A 25,920-nucleotide genomic window follows, 5' to 3' on the forward strand; every position below is an offset into this window, starting at 1 on the left:
GAACCTGGACCTGCCCCCAGCCCGTCTGGAACCCAGGCCTTATCCAGGCACCAGCCTCACCCTTGCCTTAAGTTATTTCCTCTCAACCCCTTATTTATGCAGCCCTGCCCTGTACCCCTAAGTAAAGTTTATTTTTCTACTTTTGTACAACATGCAGCATATAAAGAATGGAGAAAAAAAAAAGAGCCACAACTCTGGAGACTGAGAAAACAGCGGAACGTGTTGAACAACAGTGCAGGCTGCAGTCAGCAAAATGCAATCTCTGACAAACTATGAAGGACTAAAAATCCAGCTCAACTAAAACATTTCAAGAGGGAAAAAAAAAAAAAAAAAAAAAAACATTTCAAGAGGAAAAGAAAGAGAAAGCTGGGGTCCCTATACTCTGTGGGCACAGCCTTTAGGGTAAAAGTGATTTAAAGATCTAACTACCAATTGCATTTTGGAGAATTATTTGAGCACTGATAGTTTTTAAAATATGGATTTCTATGCAACCGGACATCAGAACATTGCATACCATCGCTATTAAAGAATTCTAAAAACTTAGATGTGATAATGGTATGGTGTTTTAAAAGTCCTTGTCTTGAGTTGGCTCAGTCGGAGGAGCATGGTGACTCTTATTGGGGTTGTGAGTTTGAGCCTCACAATGGATGTAGAGATTAAATAAATAAAACTTTAAAAAATAAATAAATGGAAGTCCTTGTCTTTTAGATACACATACTGAAATATTCACAAGTGAAACAGATGTCTGGAATTTGCTTCAAAGGAATTTAGGAGGGAAGTGGATGGACAGGTAGAAAGGAAACCAGGTTGGCTGCAACCTGGTAAAACTGTTAAATTGGGGAATCCCTGGGTCGCTCAGTGGTTTAGCGCCTGCCTTCAGCCCAGGGCGTGATCCTGGAGACCCGGGATCCAGTCCCACATCGGGCTCCCTGCATGGAGCCTGCTTCTCCCTCTGCCTGTGTCTCTGCCTCTCTCTCTCTCTCTGTCTCTCATGAATAAATAAAAATCTTAAAAAAAAAAAAAAAAAAACCTGTTAAATTGTTGAAGCCAGGTTCAAGGTACATGAAGTTTGTAAATAAAAAGGTTTTTTATTTATTTTTTATTTTTTAAAATTTTTATTTATTTATGATAGTCACACAGAGAGAGAGAGGCAGAGACATAGGCAGAGGGAGAAGCAGGCTCCATGCACCGGGAGCCCGACGTGGGATTCGATCCCGGGTCTCCAGGATCGTGCCCTGGGCCAAAGGCAGGCACCAAACCACTGCGCCACCCAGGGATCTCCAATAAAAAGGTTTTTTAAATGAGAAAGTGGGAAAATGTGGATTAAGCAAAGTAATAGCTCATTCCTCTTGTACATAAGAATTCTGGAGGTGGGCAGGGCAGGCTGGGTCTGATGGCAGCTTCCTAAGCACCTAAGCTTCCTGGCCCCTTCCAACTGCTACCCTGCCCTCTTCCCTTGGCTTCCGCCTCAGTGTCTTCATGGCTGCCCCATTCCAGCCAGCACAGCCCTTCCAGCCAGGAAGGAGGATCAGGGTGGGAGGACAAGATCCTTTGAAAAACACGTCTTGGAAGACACACAAACCACGTCTCTGTCCCAGTGACCAGACACAGCCATGTAGCCATGCCTCGCCACAGGAGAGCTGGGAAAGGTAGTCTTTACCATGGTCTTCTGTTACCAAGGGAGAAAGGGTGAGAGGAATTTGAAATGTCTGCCACAGCCCTTATCCCTCTGAGACTGGTAATCATGCATGTGGGGCGCCACAGATGGGTGCTCAGAGCTGGCAGCAGAGCTAACGGACAGCTGGTGGGCCTGATGATGTTAAATATGCTTGTCATTTATATTCACAGATGAAGCAATCTGCTCTGAAGTCACCACGCTGCTTTGGGTGCAGGAGTGTCTGGCTTCCTCCGCTCCCCCGAGCTGGGTGTGCACCTATAGGAAACCGCCGTTCCCAGCAGCGCCATCTCCTATGTTGTAGCTAAAACCAAACCCAACACTTGGGCCTTTGGCCTGAGGCCGTTGGAAGAGGCTGGGTGTGGCAGGAGGGCTCATTTCACAAGGCTGAGGTGCCTTTGAAGGGCCAGCCCAGCAGTGGTCACTATCATGTGGAGACTGTGCTGCTACTGAGCCTGGATGTCTTGAACCACAGCCGCTTGTATACTGCCCTCAAGATTTTTGCCATACATCTTGCTTTTAAAAAACACTTAAATTGATTTTTGAAGTGATCTATCATTGCTGTAGATGGAAAACAGTACAACCTGCTTCAAATAGAAAGTAACTGATTACTTAGCTAAGATTCAGCCTGAGGCTCTGTGCCTAACACCTCCTTCCTCTTTGGTCCAGACAAGCTAGCACTGAACTTGTCTTCCCGATAAGAACTTCCTCCTTAAGGCATTTAAATGGATCAAAAGAATTAAAGATGTCATTAATTTTTTCATTATGTCCTTCAATGTTATTTAATGCCTGCCAATCACCACCAATAATTTCTCCTAGAGTTTGGAGTCCCACTCCTGAGAAACATGGCTGAACTGGCCATGCCTCAGTTTCCCCGTCTGTAAGAAGGGAATCATACATAACACTACCTACCTAGCTTACAAGGGGGCTGAAGACTGTTACATGGAATCATGCAGGTAAAGTCTCAGCATACAAAGTACCTGGCTCACAGGACGAGCACTTGGATGCCGAATGCCGACTATTATTACATATCAGTTTCGTGGAGGAGAAAATGTGAGTCCTGTCATTGAAGGATGCAGCTTAAGCAAAACAAACAAAAAAACCCAATCAACCCAAACTTCAAAAGCAGCAGGGCAGGAGGGACATAAAACCTCAAACACTTGGTTTAATAATGGAAGACGCTTTATTATTTTTTAAATCATCTCTCAACATTTCAATTCTTGGTAGAAATCAAATGCAAAACATCTGCCTTTTTAAATTAGTATATATTTATCCAGCTCAATCACAGCAACCTCATACAATAAGGTACACACCAAAGACAGGGTCAGAGCATTTTCTATTCCAGTCTGTGAACACAATATCTCCGTGATGACACACGCGTGCCGGACTTTCTCTCCCAGGACAAGGTGGGCACTCCTGCTTCTGCCCACCGTACAAGTTACCGGGCATCACCGTTTGTTAAGAGTTCCTGTAGAGCTGGAGCGATCTGGAAATGGAAAACTAGAAAACTAGAGCTCTCGGGAGTAAAACAGGCATCGACACTTCGGAAATGTGGAAAGAAGAACGTCAAAGATGATGACCCCAGAACGGGCTGGTCTTAGTAATAAAGGTGGTTGAAAGTCAGCTGTACATACACATTGAATATCTACATGTGCTCTACCAGACATATAAAAAAGAGCCATAGATTTGGAAAACCTTAAAATCACTCAATTGAGTTGGAAGAACATGAGCAAATTCACAGTGGCCTCAGGATTCAGCCAGATTTAAATTTGTTCAAGAGCTGAATACCTCCTTCTACCAGAAAACCCACTGCATGTAAATTCCTATAATACTCTGTACATCACAAACACTTATGGCTAAAATATAGTAGTTCACAAGGAAGCGGTTCTTTTTTCGAATTCTTGCCCCACTCCTGCTCTGCACCCCAAAAGCAAAATCCAGGGGACAGTCATTCACATGAGGAGTTTAAGGGGCCCTCAGGTTTGGAAGCACTGAGGCTCAGCTGAGTATCTCAGGAGACATCTGTCTGATGGGCACACGCTGACTTGGGCCCACATTAGTGCAAAAAGATCACTGATGTTGCAGAGGAGTCCTGGAAACAGGCGAAGAGGGCTGAGATTGGGGGCGGGGGAGGAGGCAGGGGAATCCCATAGGATTTTCCTTCCGAAACAAGACTGGAGACATTTGGAGTGCAAGGTTCACACGCAGCAAGTGGCAAAGACCAGGCTGTAGATCTGCAGAGTGAGGATCCTGAAGGTCACCAGGTCATCACAGTCCGCAGGCACACAGACCTCCTGGCCCGCACTAGCCCCCTAAGTGTACACTGGAGGTAGGTATATAGAGATTTATTGTAGGGAAGACAGTGGCTCTCCATCAGCTCAGGGGCATTGTCTGTTCCTCCTTGGCCCCCGCACTCTCCGCCTTACCCTCGGGCTGTGGTGTGTGTAGGATACATGGAAGGGCATGAGACCCTCCCTTGGAAGACTAAAGGACCCAGGTCATTTGTATAAATAGCTACATAATTAATGTTTTAACCACTTTGAAACACACGGCAAGTTGAATATTTATTTAAAAATAAATCTCAAAAATATCTATTTACAGTACAGTAAGAGGGGCATGTGCAAACAACAGAAAGGGGAAAAGTCTATCCCGCCGTGGAAGGTCCACACTTCGATGCGCTGGAGCAAAGTGCACGAACACCACGGGCTGCACTGAGCTGTGCTGGCAACAGGATGCCATTCAGTGAATACTGGACACAGTCCACCCTTGAGACTTAGGTGGAAGTCAGCGTTGGGGGGGGGGGGTTCCAGGTGGGAGATCCTTGTATTTGGGAAGGGGGCGGCCAAAGGATGAGCCATTGGAAGAGGCCCGGTGTGGCAGGAGGGCTCATTTCACAAGCCAACAGGCCTCTAGCTCAGGCGCTCCAGGTGGGCATTTGGAGGACCCTTCCCAGTCCAAGTTGGCTTTGCAGTGGAAGAGGTGGGTGTGGCAAGAGTCTCAGAAATCCTCCTCGAAAACAAAACAACGGAATAGGGAGTGGAGAGATTAGCAAAATGAATCTGAACGGAAGTGCCACCCTCTCCCTTGTCAGGCGACAAAGCAGCCATCAGTTGAAGTATCTGGGTCACCATGGGAACTCCCACATGGTGCGGCCAACCCCACGATCCCCTGACACCTACATAGTCAAATGCAGGTCTCGGCTTCTGAGATCAACACATCAACACTACTTCCCAGGGGGGAAACCAGAAAGTCAGTGCTGTAGCCCTTGGAGCAGGGGATGCCAGGTCCAGTCTATCTATACACGAGATGGGAGAGCTGGGTGGACTTGTAGTTCAGCTGGTTGTTGGGCATGAACTTGTGCAGCTCATTCTTTTTGCAGCAGGGGTCGTAATGGTAGGCGCTGAGACAGCCGTCGCAGGAGACTTTTGAACACTGGGTGCAGGTGTTGGTGGCACCCGGGCGGTTACAGAAGCCACAGCGGGAGGTGGCTGTGGTGGAGGGCTTGGATTTGGGGTGGAGGTGCGGCAGCCGCTCGAGGCCCTGAGTCTGGCCTGCATACTTCTCCCGCAGAGACGACCCGTGGGCCAGGCTGTCGTGGGCAGAGGACTTGCCAGGGAAAGCGCCTGGCTTGGAGGCTGGGGGACAGGCAAGCAGGCTGTCACAGCGCTGGCAGAGGGAGGAGCTGCAGGACAGCCCGCAGTTTTGGCACTTGGACAGGGAGGACTCTTTGGCGGGGGGTGAGCGCTTGTGGTAGAGGGGGTGGGCGTCATTCCTGACCAGCCACACGTCTGGCCTCAGGGCATCCTGCCTCCGGTATGTGGCCCTAGGCTCTGAGTCTGTGTACAGATCCACGTCTTCCTGAGCGGAGAAGTACGTGCCACGCAGGAGGCCGAGGCCGTTGTTGGGGGAGGGGGATGGCTGGTCATCCGGGCTTCCGTGGGGGGAGCTAGATATGGTCAGGAGCGAGGGGGATGGGCGGATGATCTCATCCTTGAGGTCATCTTCCAAGTCTGGTGCCATGGGCTCCTTCCGCAGGCTCAACGAGGCCTTCAGGGGTGGCTTCCGGCTCTCCCAGTAGCTGTCATAGGCATCTACTGACCTCGAGGGCTTGGTCACCCGAGGCTTGTAGTAGTCCTTGGCTGCCCGCTCGCTGGCAGACTTCTGGAGTGCCACACGGGCCATGGAGGCCGTCAGGTGATCCCGGCCCTCAGCCCGCCGCCGCAGGGCCTCAGAGCAGCCACGCACATCCTCCGCACTGCTCTTGCGCTCGCTCACCACGTCCAGCTCGGAGTAGCCCTTGTCCTTGACTTGTGAGTGGATTTCCAGCATCTGCTCACACTCCACCTTGGCCAGAAAGAGCTCAAAGGAAACCATCTTCACCTGGAGGGTCTCTACAAGCTCTTTGAGTTTATACGCAGTCCCTAACTCAGGCACGTAGCCCATGTAATGCAGGATGGCTCGGATGTCCTCTTCCAGTAACGACGACTTGACATAATAAACGAAGGGGCCCGTGTAGGTCTAGGAGAAGGGAGGGGGCAGAAAAAGAGAGGCACGATTTGCTGAGACACACAGGGAGCTGGCTTCAGTGCCCAGTATGCCCAGGGCGGAACGGGAGCACAAGGAGGGGAGGAAGGATCTCAGCAGCTCCTCGCTGCAGCAGGCGGAGGCTACTAGCACATGGCGAGGGGAGCCGCACGGCACTCCTGCCCTGAGCTGAGGGCACAAAGCCACCAGCTTCCCATATGGGGCTCAGCGGCTCTGCTCCACAGGAGGAGGAAACAGGGCAAACGCACAAGAAGAGAAGGGATCAGAGTGGGGGATGAATGCCCAATGAGCAAGAATATTCCTCTCTGGCATCTCTGCGAAGTTCTGAAGAATAACAGACTGGCTTTGTGGAAACTCTCCTGAGCCACCACTGCCTTCAGAATGATTCAGAATTTTCTTTCTCTCTTAAATCCATCCTCCACCCTCCTGTCTGCTACTACTTAGTCCAAACCTGCTCTCAGAGTACTCCAACATCCACGGCAGCTTCCTAACTGTTCTCGCCGCCCCCCTAGGCTATTTCCCATACAACAGCCAGAGGGATGCTTTCCAAATGGAAACCTGACCCTGACCTGCCTTGCTTCTCAGCCTACTTAGGGCAGATTCAAGCCCTTTGCCCTGGGCTTCAAAGCCCTGCATAACCAGGGAGCTGCCTACCTTTCCAACCTCACAACTTCAGGTGGGAGCTGCCAGGGGCAGGGACCCAGTAAAGAGATGACACTTGTCAGACAGCAAAGTAGGGAGCCTCAGGGAGGGGGGTACTTCTAGTTGTTACATCAAAGGCAGTGGGGAAGACAGGAGGGTCTGCGGGCAGAGGAGGCATGCAATTGGCACAAGCCCTCTCAGGTTGGACCAGGAGGTGAACCAGGGAGACCGGTGTGGACGGCCCTTCCTTAGACCTTACCTTGATGCTTCTGAATTCCTTCTTCCAGGGGTAGAGGAAGAGGTTGACGCCCATCGTTTCCAGCACACTGAAGGCGCAGTGCAAAGCCCGCAGGCTGGAAGAACTGAGTGAGCGCAGGGAACTCTCCACCACTTCATAGAACTGGATCAGCCGGAATCGATAAAAGGGATCCACCTTGTGTAGACTGAGTAGGGTCGAGGCTGCCACCCGAAGGTACTCATCACTGCCAGGCCGCTGCTTGCTGGGGGTGGTGTCCACTCTGCCCTCATGGAACTGCACGTACTTCCGAAATAAGTCATCCTTATATTTTGTATCCATCGAACTGGGCTTCCCCATCTGATTCAGGGACAGGGCAGGGCTACCTTATCTCCTCCATGGTTTCTGGGTTCGAGGCAGGGCCATTGCTAAAAGCACAGACATGCTGCCCACCTGGAGTAGAGGGGCGTGCTCTGGAAGGGGAAGAAAAAAAGCACATCATTTCATTCCTGAAATGGTCCATATACCAGCTTGTGGCTGCTGAGACAAAACCAGACCGACCTGGCCTGAGCCACACCGGGCATCGCCAGCTCTAGGCCCCTTTCTGCTCATCCATTCTGCTAACACACTGACTGAACGCAGACTATGTGCAAAGTTGTAGTGGAAACAAGACAAACAGGTCCTGGACTTTGTTGAACTCAGATAAAGATATGATTAGAAGCACCTAACCTGGTTTTGTGGGGAGGAGAAGTTTTTAAAAGTCCCACCCCCATCCCCACCCCAGGCAGTGACAGTTAGGCTTGAAGCATGAAGAGTTTGCCAAGCAAAGAGGTGGGCGGAGAATGTAACAGCAGCAGTGTCGCCAGGGAGGAAGGCCCAGAGCTAACACTATCACTCTTACTACGCACCGGGCACTGATGCATGTGAATGCATTTCGTCTTCTCAAACAACGCTAGGAGATAGGATCCCCATTTTACAGATGTAAAAATGAAGACACAGAAATGTTACAAGTGTCCAGGGTTACAGAACCACGAAGAGGCAGAGCTGAGAGCCCTGGCAGCCTGGTTCCAAAGTCTACGCCCTTAACCACCACGCCCTGCTTTCCTGAGGCAGGAAGGAGCTTGGCCTATGAACAGAAAAAGGGCCAATGCGGCTGAGGCAGCAAGGGGAAGGGAAGGGAGTGACCAGAGATGAAGCTGCAGGCACCATCAGGACAGGATCCTGTGCCCCAACTGTACATTTTATTCAAGGAGGCACATGAAGCACCTGAAGAGTTCAAAGCAAGGGGGAGAGGGACATGATCTTATCTGCCACTTTAAAGAGAGATCATGCTGGCTGCTGACCCCTGGAGAACATTTTCCCTGGCTCTGACAGCCTGCATTCCCCTCTACCTTAGGAGAGTTTCACAGTCCCACTGGAAGAGGACAAGACATTCTGAGCTGGGGTACACCAAATTTGTACATTCTTGCTGTCTGCTTGGCCCCCAGTTAGTAGAACATGCACAGAGCAAGCAATATTTTTGGTGCCACAATGCCAGGAGCAATCTGGATTCATCGAGGGTATTGCCAGGGCCAGGAGGACAGCACAGCACAGGGGTTACGAACAGATCCCCAAGCCAGACTGTCTGGGTGTGAATCTTGGGTCTGCTTCTCGAGGCTACCTGGGTGAACTACTCAGCCTCTGTGGGCCTCAGTGTTCTCATCCAAAAATGGGGGTTGACAATAGTACTTAGAGTCCAGAATTGGTGGAAGGGTTATGTGCAATCAGTACAGAGAGCTCTTCACAGAGGGCTGGCTGGAAATAAGCCTTTGATACACATGAGCAGCTACTCCTGCTCTCTGAAGGTGCCATTCCCCTGCCACAACGCCAAGCATTCTCAAAGAGGTAAGATCAGAGCGGGCAATTATGTCCGCCCAGGTGGTGGATGAGCATCTTCACCCTCGCCAAGCTCCATGGGCACAGCGATCCCAACTGAATTACTCGTTAAGGTAACCCAAGCACAGAGCCAGACATGGGGTACGTGCCTCCTAGACATCTGCTGTCTAAGTGAAGGAGGCTGCTGCTGGCTGTGCACATAGCAAGGGACCGAGAAGGAAGCTGCAGGGATGGGACAGGCCTGTGCCAGCCTTTAGCACAACTGGCTTCAGCTCAGGAAGTGCTAAAGGCCTATGAATCCAGTGGCAATCAGGAGCTGAATAAAATCATCTACATCTTGAGCCACTCGCCTGGGTTCTCTGGTTTTTGGGGAGACTCCTGAGTATCTTAACTATGAGGTGAGGGGTGAGATGTGCGAGAGAACTGGGGACAGAGAGGCCACCTTCTCCTACCCACTGCCCTGCCAAGGGAGCCCAATTATTCAGGAACAAATACACGTGAGGGGCACAGGGGGCAAACCTAAGTCCATTAGGATAAAATCCCACCTTCTGACCAAAGGTCAAAGGCTTCATACGGTCTACCCCTGCTCATGGCCGTCTTCCCCTTCCCTCTTCCTTCCCTTCTGCTCACAGGGACCCGTCTGTCTGTTCCTCAAACACACCAAGCTCAGTCCTGTCTCAGGACCTTTGCCCATGTTGTTCCTTTTGCCTGTTCCTTCTCTGATCCTTCCCATAACTGGCTCACTCTCATTACTCAGGCCTTAGCTCAAATGTCACCCCTCAGAGGCCTCAGTGACAACCCCAGCTCTAACTCCCACCTTCCCAGTCCCTCGTTATCCCATTATCCTGGGATCATCACCCTCTGACGTTATCACTTTTATTTATTCATTTACTAACTTCCTCTCTTTGTGCCCCCTATTACCCAGGAAGCTCCACAAAGGCAAAGACCATATCTGTTTTGTTCCGTGGTGCCTAACACACAGCCTGGCACACAGCAGGTGTTTGAGAAAACAGGTGAAATGAATGGTGCATTCACGATGCCACTCCTTCAGTTTCTCACTGAGCTCTCCAAGAATCCCGGGAGATCAGCTGGAGAGAGAAGGGACAGAGGCTCCATGATATGACATGCTGTAAGCTGCCAGAGTTAGTGAACCCAAGATTCCAAGCCTGACCTTCTGTGGCACCTGTGTTCCGCCCCATACCCCCACAATTCCTGAGTTCAACAAGTATTTTATGCAGCTCCTTTCTGGTGCCAGGCCCTAGGATGGGTGCAGTGGGGGGATGTAGGGTGGGTAGTGGGGAGCAGTTGGAAAGCCACAGCCCTGTCCCTCAAGTCTAGCTGAAAGAACTTCTTATCAAAGTTTGCACTGCAACCTGAAAGACGTCAGTCCTTGCTAATAAAAACCTGTAAGTATTTACCATTTTTTATTCATCTAAGAGAAACGTCCATCCCAGGGACTATTTTTTGATACACCTGAGAAGAATTTAAACAGAGGGACATCAATCCTCCTAAGTACCGCTGTGATCTTTCTCCAAGGAAGTCAGCTTTGAGCTTATAGAGGCTGATTTTTTTTTTTTTTAACAAAGTCAGCCACCCTCAAGCTCAGCGTCTGCTGCTCTGTAATCACACCACAGTCCACACCCTTGTTTGTTGCTGGCACACAATAAACAAGGAAAAGGAATCCGAATAGCCCAACTGGTGTTCTAAATCCTGAAGTCAAGGATAGGAAACCAATCTATGATGAATCTTGAACCAATATAAGTAGGTGAACAGAAAAGTGAAAGGAAATGAACACTATGAGAGAATTAAGGAAGGAGAGGGAAATGACTGATTACTGAGGTCCTACTACGCACTAAGCACAGGGCCTTCCACTTTAATTGCATCATCCCATTTAATCCTCACAACAATGCTCGAAGGAAACTAAAGTTCGGCCATGAATCCAGAGAAGCTTCCAACGGTCAGAGCTGTAATTTGAACTTCAGCTGGCAGGCCCTGAGGCCTGGGTTTTTTTCCCCGTTTATCTTACTCATTTATTCTTATAATCTACCATTCACCAAGGGATTAGTACATGAGGGTCCTCTGCTAAGGGCTTGATAAAAATCAACGAAACTCACAGGACAGCCCAAGGTTAAAGAGGAAACTGAGGCTCAGCGAGGCCAAAGCACTTGTCCTAAGTTACAGGAAAAAGGGAATCTGAAGTCCAAACCTAGGACCAATGCCAAAACCCTGACTCAAAGTCTGAGTTGGGGTGCTTCTAGGCAAAAGGTGTCCTGTGGCATCTGCTGGACAGCTCTACTTGAAAGGGCTAAGTTAGAACGTCCTATGGCAGGGAGAGCGGAGTTGAGTTCTAAAAATTCCTATAGTAGCAAAATTCACATCTTCCCACACAGAACGGGGCTAGAAGAGCCACAAATCTCTTTATGATGTAAGCTCAAGGGCCAAGGGAAGAGGCTGGCCAGACACCGGCCAGTGGTGAAGCAGCTGACATCATCCCTCCTGAATACATTTTCTGAGAATACAGGCTGCATTGTAGCTGGCCATAGCTGGTGTCTTTTCTGAGCACAGAGCCAGCAATTTATTCCCAGCACTCTGCAAGAACAACAAAAAACACGCTCTCTGCAAAAACAGCGTGGTTACAGGAGACTAGACAGCGCAATGACAGAAGCCGTTAATTTCTCTAAGCAACCCAAAGATTGGAACACCATGACGTGCCAGTCTGGTGGGGGAAAAAAATGGCACTGTGAACATCCCTAACAGCATCAGGCGGGTGCCCAGAGCCAACAGGCCTGGTCAGCACTCCCTGCGCCCACAATCTGGACTCCCTTTGAAAAACAAGTCAATGAAGAGAGAGACAGTACAAGTACATACACAGTCAGGGAGGTGGTAGCTTTTTAAGGATTATTAGTTTTCCGATGATTATTTTTTTAAGCATCCAAAGGAAAGCTGTACCTGTTTAAAACCCCACTGAAAGGAGCTGAAATGATTTGGAGGTAGCAAAGCATTAGCTTGGCTTTACCTCAGCTGGCCCATTCAAGCAGAAACACTCCCCAGGCAGCATTTGGAGGCGCCCCCTCCCTGCACAGGCAGAAGCTATTTTGGTCCCAGCATCGCCCCAGTCCACAGGTTTACAGATCTCTGGTCGGGCTCCAGCCAGTTCAGAGTTCCCTCGGCCTCCAAACAGCGGCCAGAGGAGAGCCAGCAGTTCAACCCCCTCCACCTCCGAACCGCCACTCCTTTGCACTCATTCCAAAGCCGAGGTTCCTAAGACACAGCGGAGGCACCTTGCACTGGCTGTGAAACACCTGAGGGTCCCCCAGACCCCAATCAGACTCCAGGGAAATTCAGAGAGAGAGAAAGAGGCCTTGCACACCTCTGAACGTAACCTCAGCGCTGCTGAACACGGCCTTCCCCACGGGCAGCTGCGTCTCAGAGGGGCTCTGAAGGGAGCAGCTCCCCCTCCCTGCCGGAGACCGAAGCTGGAGGCTGCTCTTATACCCCACCTGGTAATTCCTACAGCCTCTGAGAGTCTATCCGGTCGTGAAAAATACTCCGGTCCCAAACTCTGGCCCTTTCCGGGTGAGTGAGCGGACAGCAGCTCTCATTTATTGGACGCCTGCTGTATGCCGGAGGCCGCGCTTCACCAGCATCCTCTCATCTCGCCCCCACCACGGCCCCGGCAGGCACGTTCACGCCCATTTAACAAATTAGGCCAAACGACGCTCAGAAGATGAAATGACTTGTCCAAGGTCACACAGCGAGCACAGACCCGGGTCTGGGGCCCGAGACGGGGCTGGAGCCCGCTGCGCGGTAACGGTCTCACGGGGGGCTCGGGGTAGCCAACTGCCTGGTTCGTCGCCGAAGAGGGGGTGTTCCTCCCGAGCTGCCCCGGGCCACCCATGCCGGCCCCAGGAGTCTGCGAGGCAGCCCTCGGGGGAGCGGGGATCCCGGGGACCAGCTGGGCCCTCCGGATGCCGGAAAGGCGGGGCCACCCGTCGCCCCCGCGGGCTGCGAGGGGACCCCCCGCTCCCGGGTCCGCCGAGCCCCGCCGAGTCGGCGCCCCCTGCGCCCTGGGAGGCGCCGGAGGCCGTGTTGGCCCGCGGCCGCCCCGCACTCACCCCGGCGCTGCCGCCGAGGACGCCCCGGCCGAGGAAATCCACAAGGAGCCGCGGCCGCCGCCGGAGCCGGGCCCGGCTGGGCTCTCGTCGCTCCGGCCGGCTGCAGGGGACCGAAGCCAGTACCCCGGGACAAGCGGCGACCCGGAAACACTCGGCCAGGAAGTGACGTCTTAGGGGGCGGGCCCAAAGGGAGGCAGGGCCGCGGCTGCGCGTTGGGCTGGGGAGAGGCCGATCGTTACGGGAGGCTGAGGGAGAAGCGGGAGGCAGAAGAAGGAGCCGAGGAGTCGCGGGCTCCGGCCCTGGGGCTTGGAGGGCCGCCGCCGCGGCTGACGCTAGACCCGGAAACAAACGGGCCGGACGTGACGCACGCCGGCCCCAGGATGGTGGCTGGCCGGGTTGCCATGGGAACGGGTCTGGAGCCGGGCGGTGGAGGCTGGGAGCTGCGAGCGCAGACCGGGTGATCCCCGGCCCCCGCCTCCCCGGACTTGTCCCTTGTCCACCGCCCGCGAGTGGCGCTCCAGGCTGCACCTGAGCAGGAGCTAACAGTTGGAGCCCTCGCCCCATTTTACAGATGCAAATACGGAGGCTTAAAGAGAGCAAACGAGGGCAGCCCGGGTGGCTCAGCGGTTTAGCGCCGCCTTCAGCCCAGGGCCTGATCCTGGAGACCCGGGATCGAGTCCCACGTCGGGCTCCCTGCATGGAGCCTGTCTCTCTCTCTATCTCTCCCCTTCTCTGTGTCTCTCATGAATAAATAAATAAAATCTTAAAAAAATAATAAAGAGAGCAAACGAGAACCCCAGCATCATAGATGGAATCTAGCCTTGAGGGGACTGTTGATGTCACTGGCTAGCGTTAAGAACGGGGCTCCCAGCTTTGCTGTTGCCGCTTTACTGGCAGCGTGATCCTGGGCAAGTTACCTAACCTTTCAGAGCCTCAGCTTTTTCACTTGTAAAGTGGAATACTAATAATACCGCCTGCTGGGACCCCTGTGAGAATCAAGTGAGTTAACACATGGGGAAAGCTTATTACAATAATTATTACAATAATTGGCATATAGTAAAGATCTAGGTATGTTTTGTTTTTAAAACCGGGTGAAGTCCAAGGAAACGACCTCTCTCTGCCCTCGATGTCCCTAAGTGGAAGCCAGCGTCGAGGAAGACCAAGCCAAAATATAGCCTCCTTGCTCTGTGACTTTTCACCAGACATCTGGAGTACCTGAATGGTTTACACTGGCATCAGTCATGGTGGCTTCGACTCATGGATTTGTCTATGTACTCCCACCAAACCGTGAGCTCACCGAGGACTCAGCTTTTGTGGGTCACCACTCACTGAATCCTTACTGATTGCAAAGTGCCTAACATACACAAGACCTTGTCCAACATATTTGCGATTGGATCATCATTCTCTCTCTCTAACTTACCCTAGACACTTGTTGAAGACTCAGAGTGGGGTCCCTGGGTGGCTCTGTCAGTTAAGCGCAGGAACTCTTGATTTCACCTCAGGTTGTCATCTCAGGGTTGTGAGATCAAGCCCTGCATGGGGCTTCATGCTCAACCTGGAGTTTGGGATTCTCTCTCTCTCTCTATCTCTCTTCTCCCTCTCCCTCTCCCTCTCCCTCTGCCCTGCTCTTGCGCTCTATCTCTCTCTCTCTAAATAAGATCTTTAGTTGGGGCGCCTGGGTGGCTCAGTTGTCTGCCTTCGGCTCAGATCATATGATCCTGGAGTTCTCGGAACTAGACCTGCATCTGGCTCCCTGCTCAGGGAGGAATATGCTTCCTCCCTCTCCTTCTGCCTCTCCCCCAACTCAAGTATGCTTGGTGTCTATCAAATAAATAAAATCTTTAAAAAAAAATCTTTAGTTTAAAAAAACTCAGAGCCCACTCCATGCCATGGCCTCTTCCTCCAACATGCTCTTCTACCCTTCTTGCTTCTGTGCCTGTAAATGCTGTTCCCTCACTGTAAATGTTCTTCCCCTCATCTCTTCCTTTCTCTCTCTCTCTCTATATATATATATGGCTCCCGACCCATTCCCATTCAAATAATATATGAATATATATATATATAAATATATATGTATTCATTCATTCATTCATTTTAAGCCTGATACCCCCACAAGACCTGAACTCCTTACTCATCTATGTTATCTGTGTTTCCCCTGAGCTCTACACATGTCTGATCAGGATGTGCCCCACAGATGTTCCTTGATTGCAGGATTCTCTCTCTTAGCCTTTGTGTCCCCAGCTAAAGCCAGTGGGTCTTGTCTCAGAGGAGTCAGTGACAATTCACAGGGAAGCATTTGGAGAACCAGCAACCTGCTATTCGAACAGCAGTGACTACTGTATCTGTTGCTATCTGAGCAGTACTCAAGATCTTTGTGTGCTTCATCCTTTATCAGCTCAGGCTTAAGCTCCTCTCTTAATCATCTGCAAATTATTGGTGTTTATAGGAATTTCAGCTGAGAAAAACTGTCCAACAGAACTCTCTGCCTTTGCAACAACTCAAAACTGTCCTTTGGAAACTGTCACAAAACAGCATGAGACTGTTAAGAAGGCCCTTACAGCTCTGTGGTTCCGTGGCAGCCAAAAGGGAAATAGATTTTTAGGGAGGCTTTACTAGTAGGAAACCCTGGTCATTGAGGTATAGTGACATTTTATATCAGAGAGGGCTCAAAGTCTTTGAACAGAGCCATGTTTCTCATCTTTTAGGCAGAGTTGAAGGCCTGAGATTTCTCTGCTTGATGATGTGGAATTATAGAAGCATCCTTTTCAGATTTCATTACATAATGATTAGCAGATTATATAATAGTCATGTGACAATGATTAGGCACCTCTACTTCCTAAGAGCCAACAACACAAAAATCTACCTACTTCTTTCTATTTTTTACTTTTTTTATTACAAAAATAATACATGAATTCCAATGATATGGATGTGTTTAGAACAAAAAATGAAAAAAGAAAGCAATCCTATAACCTAGGAATTTAATGTCTTGGAATCTACTAGATAAATAAGCATCAGTACACAGAAACCTGTTGCATCCTTGTTTATAATGCAAAAGTGAAAACCAAAAACATTCTAAATGTCCAACAATAGGGAAATGAAGTGTCCATACTAATAACTATGACATATCACTTAAAAAAGATGATATAAACCTACTTAATCCTGCAAGATATATCGTGGAATGAAAAAAGAAAGACATCCTCTGAAATGAAAAACAAAACAATAATATATATTTTCTAAAAGTATGTGTATATGGGGGCTCCTGGGTGGCTCAGATGGTTAAGCATTTGCCTTCAGCTCAGGTCATGATCTCTGGGTCCTGGAATTGAGCCCCACATCATCCTCGAGCTCATTGGGGAGTCTGTTTTCTCCCTCTTCCCTCTCCCCCTGTTCTCTCTCTCTCTCTCTCTCTCTCTCACACACACACACAGACACACAAATGAATAAATAAAATCTTCAAAAAATAAAAATAAGACAAAAAAGCAAAGGTATGTGTTTATGTATAAAGTCAACAGGGGGCAATAATGCAAATATAGATCATTTGTTTTTTAAGTCAGCCCATTAATATATATAATGTGATTTTTAAAAGATTTTTTCTTATTTATTTATTAGAGACACAGACACAGAGAGAGAGAAAGAGAGAGAGAGGCAGAGACACAGGCAGAGGGAGAAGCAGGCTCCACGCAGGGAGCCCGATGTGGGACTCGATCCTGGGTCTCCAGCATTGCGTCCTGGGCTGAAGGCAGCACCAAACCACTAAGCCACTGGAGCTGCCCATAATTTGATTTTTATTAATATATTTTCCCCCAACAGTCAATAAGCTCCATAAGGACATAACTGTATGTTTTGCTTACAATTATATCAGCATTATCTGCCATATATACACTACCCCACATGAAGTAGGAGGTTCAACAGTACTTGTTTCTGATGGAAATTATCACTGAATACCAGATTTGATGTTAACATTTAAGGGACATATGATGAGCAAGATGGACATAGCCCCTACCCTCAAGGAGTGTATAGTCTTCTTATCAGAAGGAGAATAAGAGTAGATGAACTAAAAACCTATAATTCAGGATAGAAGGTGGTAAATGTTAGGAGAAGGGTGTAGAGCTTAGAGAACAGAGAAGTGACTGCCAACAGGGTAAACTGGAGGCAGCCTCGAGGTGGAGGCATTTGAGCTGGGCTTTGAGTGAGCTGAACCTGTGAGGATGTCCAGCTTTCCTTGCAGCTAGATGGAAGAAAGCAATCAAAAGCAAGGATCAGGGGCACCTGGGTAGCTCAGTGGTTGTATGTCTGCCTTTGGTTCAGGTTGTGATCCTTGGTCCTGGCATCGAGTCCCACATCGGGCTCCCCACAGGGAGTCTGCTTCTCCCTCTGCCTGTGTTTCCGCCTCTCTCTCTGTCTCCCATGAATAAAAAATCTTAAAAAAAAAAAAAAAAGGCAAGGACCAGAAATTAAAACTCAATTGCCTACAAACATATAAAATTGACATAGCTAGGTACTAGAGTACTACATTCTCATATGGTACCAGATATTAGTAGTAGTGTTTTTCATGCTATATAAAAATTAAGGATTTTATTATATGAGAATATATCCACAAGTGGTAGAACTATGAAGGGAAGGGAAGGGAAGAAGGGAAGGGAAGGATTCTGGATAGTGGGATGGGATTGGAAAGAAGCATGTTACAGGTAACATCAGTGTTAGAAATAACAGTCTTTGTGTAGTGAGGTCACAAGTATTCATTTCCTTATGATTCATAACTTGCTTGAATATTTTACATATTCTTTTATTTTTTACATAACAATCTTATTAAAAAAAAAGCCAAAACCAGATTTATATTATTCCCAACCTAAGAGGTTAGTTAGTTTCTTTCTTTCTTTTTTCTTTCTTTCTTTCTTTCTTTTCTTTCTTTTTTTCTTTCTTTCCTTCTTCTTTATTCTTTTTTCTGTATTTCCTATCTTGGTTTATGTCGACATCATTTATCTATTTGCTCTGGTTAGAAAATTTAACCACATTTTAAAACTGCTTTTTGTGTCCCACATTCAGTTATAAAACATGTTACCAAGTTCCATCATCAATTTGATTTTACATAGACTTAGCCCTCGAGTCTAACTCCTTGTCTCTATTCCCACGATAACTGTCATACTCAAGTTTAGAAACCCATCAAATGTGCTCCCTGTCTCCTGTAATTTCCCTGAGGTCTTGCCTCCAACACAGATTTGACTATCATTTTATAAGTAGTAATGTTATTTAGCATATTACCTGGCTCACAATAGGCATTCAATACAAATTTTAGAGAGGACACTATTGAATCTCTACTGTGCTCCAGCTGATTATTGCCAATTTCCCTGCTGATCAGATTAGATATTCAGACTTCTAAAGAGGGAAGTCCAGATTTTTAGGCGAACTTTCCCAATAATAAATTCCATGTGTAATTATACTTCCTAGTTCTGTCTGCTGAGAGAGCCTACAAGAAACAACATCCTTGCAATGATAAGCACCTAGCACCCAGATCTTGCTTTCTAAATGCCATCTTCCACTAAAAATAATCAAGGCTTCTTGGAGAAATGACTGATTTTTCAGGACTGAGGCAGGAAAATTCCAACATGAGCCTGGACCATTTTATTGAGCCAGAAAGTGAGGATATGCCAAAAGAATGATGGGACATATCAAAAGGACTCAAAAGCCAAATTGGAGGGGTTCCCACTGGCCAAATCTGGGACAGTTTGAACATCAAAATAAGTAATGATAGTAATGAATTATAATATTTTAATGGGAGTCAAAGAAACCATGATCCCGTACTGATACTAAATATAACATGAAGTACTATGTTTGCCAGAGAAACACGTCTAGGGACTATATGTAGCTCCAAGTGCCAGGTCTGCCCCCTGTACTAAGGATGGATGAGAAGTAACAAGTAGTTCATCTAGTTAGAGAGATGAATGCACAAGGTGAGGTGAGAATGAGATGATGGGAGATCAGCCCAGTCTCTGAGGACCTTGGAAGTCAAGCCAAGAGTCTGGATTTGACCCTGTGAGCACAGAGGAACCAGTGAAGGTGTGTGAGCCAGATGGATGACAGTTATAGCCCTTGTTCTCCAGACCAGGTGTCTAGTGCTTGGTAGATAAGAGTATGGTGCATGAGAAACCAACATGTAAGGCCCCAAGAAACATGGCACATTGGAACAGAAATGACTGCAGACAGTACACCTGGGTTCAAGTCCCTGGTACTGCATTACATGGCCCCATGAGTTGGACGAGCCCCTCAATCTCTCTTAGCTCCTCTACAAGGCCAGACTCCAGAGCCAGAATGCCTGGATTTGATTTTGCTGCTTCCTATGTATGACTTTGAGCAAAATGACCTAACTTCACTGTACCTCAGTTTATCCATCTTTGAAATGAGAAACATGACAATAGTGCCTACTTCCATACAGGTTGTGAGATAGTCCCTGCAAGCACTTGGCACAGTAAGTACTCAGTAAGCATGATCTGCCATCAAGCCTTTTTCATGAAGTGGGATAATTCATGGAAAGAACTTCACCTTGGGAAGTCCCAGTGCTTGGAAGGGAGTCAACCTGCAACTAATGTTATCCATGATTAAGATCATTGCTGTGCAATGTAAATTTGCTGGGAGCAAAGAATTCCATCTGCTTCTCAAAGCTCAAATTTTATTTATTTATTTATTTTAATTTTTATTTATTTATGATAGTCACACAGAGAGAGAGAGAGAAAGAGAGAGAGAGAGGCAGAGACACAGGCAGAGGGAGAAGCAGGCTCCATGCACCGGGAGCCCGACGTGGGATTCAATCCCCGGTCTCAGGATCGCGCCCTGGGCCAAAGTCAGGCGCTAAACTGCTGCGCCACCCAGGGATCCCTCAGAGCTCAAAATTAAAAAAAAAAAAAAAAAAAAAAAGAGCCTCAAAATTCATTCTGATCTCCACTGTCAGAGGCAGGACCTGGGGGAAGCTTGTAACCCCAAAGAAAGCATGTCTAGAAATGAAAGCTGGCAAGTCCCAATACTTCACATTCAGTACAAAAGTCTTTCTTCCCCCTTTCCCTTTAAATATAAACTCAATTTGCCAATCACTTCAAAGTCTTTGCCTCTGCCTGGAAGCTGCCCACCCCCAAGTCCAAAGGTAACTCAACTGACTTAAGGCTGTGTATTAGGAGAGCCTTCTAGCCCAGCCCAGCTCCAAGGAGACATAGCTCCTGGGGTTGGATGTGGAAGACTCAGCCAGCACGTCAGCACTTCTTGTGGATGATTCTAAATTGCTGATGAGAACAATAACCCAGAGTTTATGAGCTCCTGCTATTTACTCTACCAGTTCCTTAAGGGATTGGGTTTCAAAGGACCGTTAGCTAGAATCGATCATCTTTGTCCTTGAAGCAGGCCAGGTCTTTGTTCTATAGCTACAATCTCGCAAGGCAGGAAGGTAAAGTAGACTGAAGCCAAGAGGCCTGACCTGAGATACCAGTTCTGCTGCTTTCCAGCTGTGTGACTACGGACAAGCTATATAACTTCTCTGGGCCTAAGTGTCCTTATCAGTGAGGTGGGATACACAAAGAAGGATTAAAAAGTATGGCCTCCCCCGGGATGCTGGGGTGGCTCAGTGGTTGAGCATCTGCCTCTGGCTCAGGTCGTGATCCCAGAGTCCTGGGATCGAATCTCACATCAGGCTCCTTGCAGGGAGCCTGCTTCTCCCTCTGCCTGTGTCTCTGCCTTTCTCTCATGAGTAAATAAATAAAAATCTTAAAAAATAATGACAATTAAAGATTATGGAAACAATTGCTAAAATATGAAAGCCTATAGATTAGATAATAGCATTGTATCAATGTCACCTTCCTTTTGATATTTGTACTATGTTTTTTTTTTTTTTTAATTTTTTATTTATTTATGATAGTCACAGAGAGAGAGGCGCAGAGACACAGGCAGAGGGAGAAGCAGTCTCCATGCACTGGGAGCCCGATGTGGGATTCGATCCCGGGTCTCCAGGATCACGCCCTAGGCCGAAGGCAGGCGCCAAACCGCTGCGCCACCTAGGGATCCCTGTACTATGGTTTTGTAAGTAATGTCTTTATTCTTAGGAAATACACTCTGATACAGTTAGAAGTATAGGAACATCATGTCTACAACTCACTCTCCAATATTTCTGGAAAAAGAGCATATGTATGTACAATATATATAAAAGCCAGCCATATGTGTGTATGTGTATATATATATATAAAGAGAAATGGAACAATAAAGCAAATGTGATAAAATTGGGGAATCTGATGAAAGAGGTCTCTGGGAGTTCTTTAAACTATTTTTGCAACTTCTCTGTAAGTCTAAAATTATTTCAAAATATGAACTTACAAAAAGAAAGACCTAGATATAAAATAGTATTTTTTCTGATTTCTTAATAATGTAAAAACTTTATTGTGCTAACAACAGATATTATTATTTTAAAGATTTTATTTTTAAGTAATTTCCACATCTAACAGAGGGCTTGAATCTACAACTCCACAATTAAGAGTGCATGCTACACTGACTGAGCCAGCCAGATGCCCCCAATAAAGATATTATCAATAAAATATTTTTGTGAGAGGAATGTGATTGAAAATATTTCATTATTTTTTTAAAGATTTTTTTTATTCATGAGAGACAGAGAGAGAGAGAGAGAGAGGCAGAGACACAGGCAGAGGGAGAATCAGGCTCCATAAAAGATCCTGATATGAGATACCATCCCAGGAGCCCAGGATCATGACCTAAGCCAAAGGCAGACACTCAACCACTAAGCACCCAGGCGTCCCTATTTCATTATTTTTAAAATCTTAGTTCACATTTTTGTGATATGGCCAATTGGGAATATGTTCTTTAGTTTATTTTGATACTCACTTTCTTAAACTTAAAAAAAAAATTTAACTTGGAGAAAGGTGCAGGAATAATGCAATGAACTTTGGGGGAGCAGCAGGCAGAGGGAGAGGAGAAGCAGACTCCCCACAGAGCAGAGCCTGATTCCGGATGGGGGGTTGGGATGGCTCAATCCCAGGACCCAGGGATCATGACCTGAGCCAAAGGCAGATGCTTAACCAACTGAGCCACTCAGGCACCCAACAAAGGTATTTTCTTAAATGACAACTGAACAATTATCAAAATAAGAAGTTTTTTAAAAAATGAAGTTTAATACTGATAGGATACTATTTTTAATATACAACCCATATTCACATTTTCCAATTTCCCAATATTTATTTTGTTACTTATTTTTAATGGAACTCCTAGTTGAGAAATCTTCCTTAGAAAGATAAATCATTCCAGATGAAAGCGAGAGTCTCTGCCTAGGCTTACCAAATCAGGATATGCTTTTTCTATTTTTTTAATCTCATCAACCAGTTGGCAAGGTTTGTCTTCATGTTGTGGATGCTTGGGAATTTTGTTGTTGCTTGATGTTTTGCTGTTATTTTAAATGTAGCATTAAAAAAAAGACACAGCTAAGAAGATGGATAGGCAACCCACAGACTGGGAAAAAAATATTTGCGATACATATTTCTGATAAAGGATTTGTATCTGGAATTTACAAAGTGTCCAAAAATTTGGTGCAGTTCTAAGAGTTAGGCCTGAAATAGCTTTAAAGAATTTAAAGCTCACAATCGCTCGTGTGCCATATGTGTGAGTAGGTCTGTAGCAGCACTGTCCACAGAACTTTTTGTGGCTGTAGAGATGTTCTAGATTTGCTATGTTAAATACATACCTGCTACGTGTGGCTATTGAGCTCTGGAAATAATGGCTAGGGAGCCAGAGGAACTGACTCTTTAGATTTGTTTTTAAATTTATTTAAATTTAAATAGCCACAATATGGGATGGTGCAGGTCCAAGGGATAAAGTCTTGAAAATAGAATATGTAAACCAAAGAGTATATGCTCTTGTAACTTAGATAAGTATAGGCAAATTGCCTGTTAAGGAGATTGTATAATCTGTGGCTATGTAATAAATGACCACAAACTTTTTTTTTTTTTTTAAGATTTTATTTATTTATTCACAAGAGACACGGAGAGAAAGAGGCAGAGACACAGGCAGAGGGAGAAGTAGGCTCCATGCGGGGAGCCCAACGTGGGACTCAATCCCAGGATTCCAGGATTCCAGGATCACACCCTGGGCCAAAGGCAGGCTCTAAACCGCTGAGCCACCCAGGGATCCCCAATGACCACAAACTTAACGCATGTTGATTATCTCAGTTTCTCATAGGCATGGTGTGATTGGTTCACCTCACACTAGCACAGCCAGATCTCCCTGTGATTTTCCTTAAGATCATTATTTAGTTGAATAACTTTTAGAAGTATCTGCCACCACCCACCTACCTCACTGCCAACTAAAGACCCCATATTTCTCCTCTGAACCCTGCAGAGGGCCTGGCACACAGAAGGCCCTCGGGGATTCCTTGCTTGTCTGAATGAATGAGTCCACACTGGTGGTAAAAATCTCGTCTGCAATGCCTTTGAGCAGGACTGATTTCCCCACTCTGGGCTCACAGCAGATCTTAGATGATGTGGGCAGCCTGAGAGAGGCTGGCCAAAGCTAAAGAAGAGGAAGAGACAGTTGTGGGAAGTAGTTCCCTTAAGAACGTTGAGAAGGGAAAGGTTCACTCATTTCACACACATTATTAGGTTGATTGTGGTTGAAAAACAGCGAGTATTGAGTGTGGAGATGAGGACTGGCAATGTATTTGCAAGCTGAGAAGGGATAATGGGAAGGGATATTGGGAAAGCCTAGGAAAAACAGGAAGGGATAGAGTACATTCAGGCTAGTCCAGCACTGATGGGGGAGAGGGGGGAGGATAGTGTAGGCTAGTGGTTCCCAAAGTATGGCCCCTGGTGCAGCAGCATCAGCCACACCTAGAAAACTGTTAGAAATGCAAATCCTTGGCTCTACCCCCACTGACCTGCTGCATCAGAATCTCAAGGGGTTGTCTCCCACTACTGGTTTCAGAAACCTTCCAGATGACTTAGAGAGGTACTCTTAAATGCACAGGTTCCAAAGCCAAACTGTATGTGTTCAAATCCTGACTATCATTTTCCATCTCTATTAAAAGGTAATTTAATCTCTTCAATTTGCACAGTTGTAAAATGGGGATAATTGACCCTAAGTGATAGGTTGCAATGGGGATTTATTCATGTAAAATGCTTAGGCCAATAAGCACCAAAAAGTTCACTATTAATATCTCAATCCTGCCCTTTTGACTCTATAACTAAGTATATGAGCTCATGGCAAACTCATTCCAAGAGACCAAACTGGAGGCAGTCAATCCGAAGCCCAGGTCTGGGGCTTTCCTGTCCTCACCCCAGGGTCTGGCAGCAGCTACAAGGCTAACACAAAGTCTTGTAAATACCTACAGCACACCTCTGCCCCTGCCAAGGTAACCCCATTCCTGGAGGGGGAATGGCATATTTGGCTGGGAGGAGATCAGATGCACTGGATGCCTGCCATTGGAACAGGAAAAAGAAACAAAGTATAAAAATTGTCTCCCTTGGGCTGCTGTGCATACATGCCAAGTTATTTATCAGTGAAAAGATGCCCACATGGATAGCTAAAAACAATCCTCCTACATTCAATTAACCTGGTTAACAAACAGGATTTACTTGTCCTGTATAGACTCCATACTGTCAGGCCTCTGTGGCCTTTCATAGCAGAGGCTTACTTGATAGTTTATTTCCCTGGTTAAGAAAACCAGGTTAGAATTGTTAGCAGAGCCTGCCTTTTAACAAGATGTATCTTTTGTTCAATGGGCTGTCTACAAGAGCCAATTTGGTGCAGTAGAAAGTGGATGAAGTTGGCATTCAAAAGATCTGGGCTCCAGGTCCTCCCAGTTCTTGTGAGGTTGAGGTTTAGACTATCTCCGGAGGCCTCAGCTTCCCCATCTCTACAGAGCGGGAGTTGGGCCCCATGGCCACGGGTTGGGTGAACACAGCACCAAAGCTTGGTGACTCACTCCCTGAGGGAGACCAGCCTCCCACTTCTGCTTTCACTAGGCCGGCTCGTTTATGGCCATAGCCTGTCTTCAACACCTCTAGTAATGGCTAATCTCCTTTTTCAGTGTCAACGGTATCCGGCATGCGTTAATAAGGCTGTCTTGTTTCTACTTTGTGTTTACAATGCTCTTAGAAATAAGTGATTATTTTCTTATCATAGTTCAGGAGTGATGACAGATCTCCCTTTAAAATTTCCTTTAAAAAAAAAATTTTTTTAATGAGATTTGTTTGCCTAAATTTAAAGAAAAGGCAACTCGATGTGGGGTGAAATCTCAAGTAACAGTAATGATTTAAATTGAGGAAACAGGGATCCCTGGGTGGCGCAGCGGTTTGGCGCCTGCCTTTGGCCCGGGGCGTGATCCTGGAGACCCGGGATCGAATCCCACGTCAGGCTCCCTGCATGGAGCCTGCTTCTCCCTCTACCTGTGTCTCTGCCTCTCTGTCTCTCTCTGTGTGACTATCATGAATAAATAAATAAAATCTTTAAAAAAAAAAAAAAAAAAAAAAAAAAAAAATAAATTGAGGAAACAGCAGTTGAAACACAAAGCCTGTTCCAATTCTGCAGGTGTCTGGATCTGACTTCCACATTTTCCAGATTTCCCGCGGCCTCGCGCCCCCCCCCTCCCTCCCTCCCGTCCGTCGGGGGTGGTGAGGGGGAGGGGCAGGGGGCGTGGCCCGCCCACAAGCCCCTCCCCAGCCGCGCGTCCTTTCCATAAGCCCCGCCCCGAGCGTCCCTCGCCGCGCAAGGTCCCGCCTTAGCCCCGCCCCGGCGGGCGCAAGCCCCGCCCCGAGCGCGCGCCAGCCCGCGGCCTCGGCCCCACCCCCTCGGGC

The 25,920-nt window shown here is 47.4% G+C and overlaps 1 protein-coding gene across 1 annotated transcript; it reads right to left on the reverse strand.

Annotated features, from left to right (window-relative positions):
- Positions 1 to 2,839: 2,839 nt before the first annotated feature.
- On the reverse strand, positions 2,840 to 13,380 carry SPATA2 (spermatogenesis associated 2). The gene is made up of 3 exons (XM_038572574.1): positions 13,088 to 13,380; positions 7,122 to 7,570; positions 2,840 to 6,193 (listed from the first exon to the last, which is right to left on the reverse strand). Exons 2-3 carry the CDS (start codon positions 7,455 to 7,457, stop codon positions 4,967 to 4,969), a joined length of 1,563 nt encoding a protein of 520 aa, XP_038428502.1. The 5' UTR covers positions 7,458 to 7,570; positions 13,088 to 13,380; the 3' UTR covers positions 2,840 to 4,966.
- Between the last annotated feature and the right edge of the window lie 12,540 nt (positions 13,381 to 25,920).

Source organism: Canis lupus, chromosome 24 (genome assembly GCF_011100685.1).
Source record: "Canis lupus familiaris isolate Mischka breed German Shepherd chromosome 24, alternate assembly UU_Cfam_GSD_1.0, whole genome shotgun sequence".
Taxonomy (NCBI): domain Eukaryota; kingdom Metazoa; phylum Chordata; class Mammalia; order Carnivora; family Canidae; genus Canis; species Canis lupus.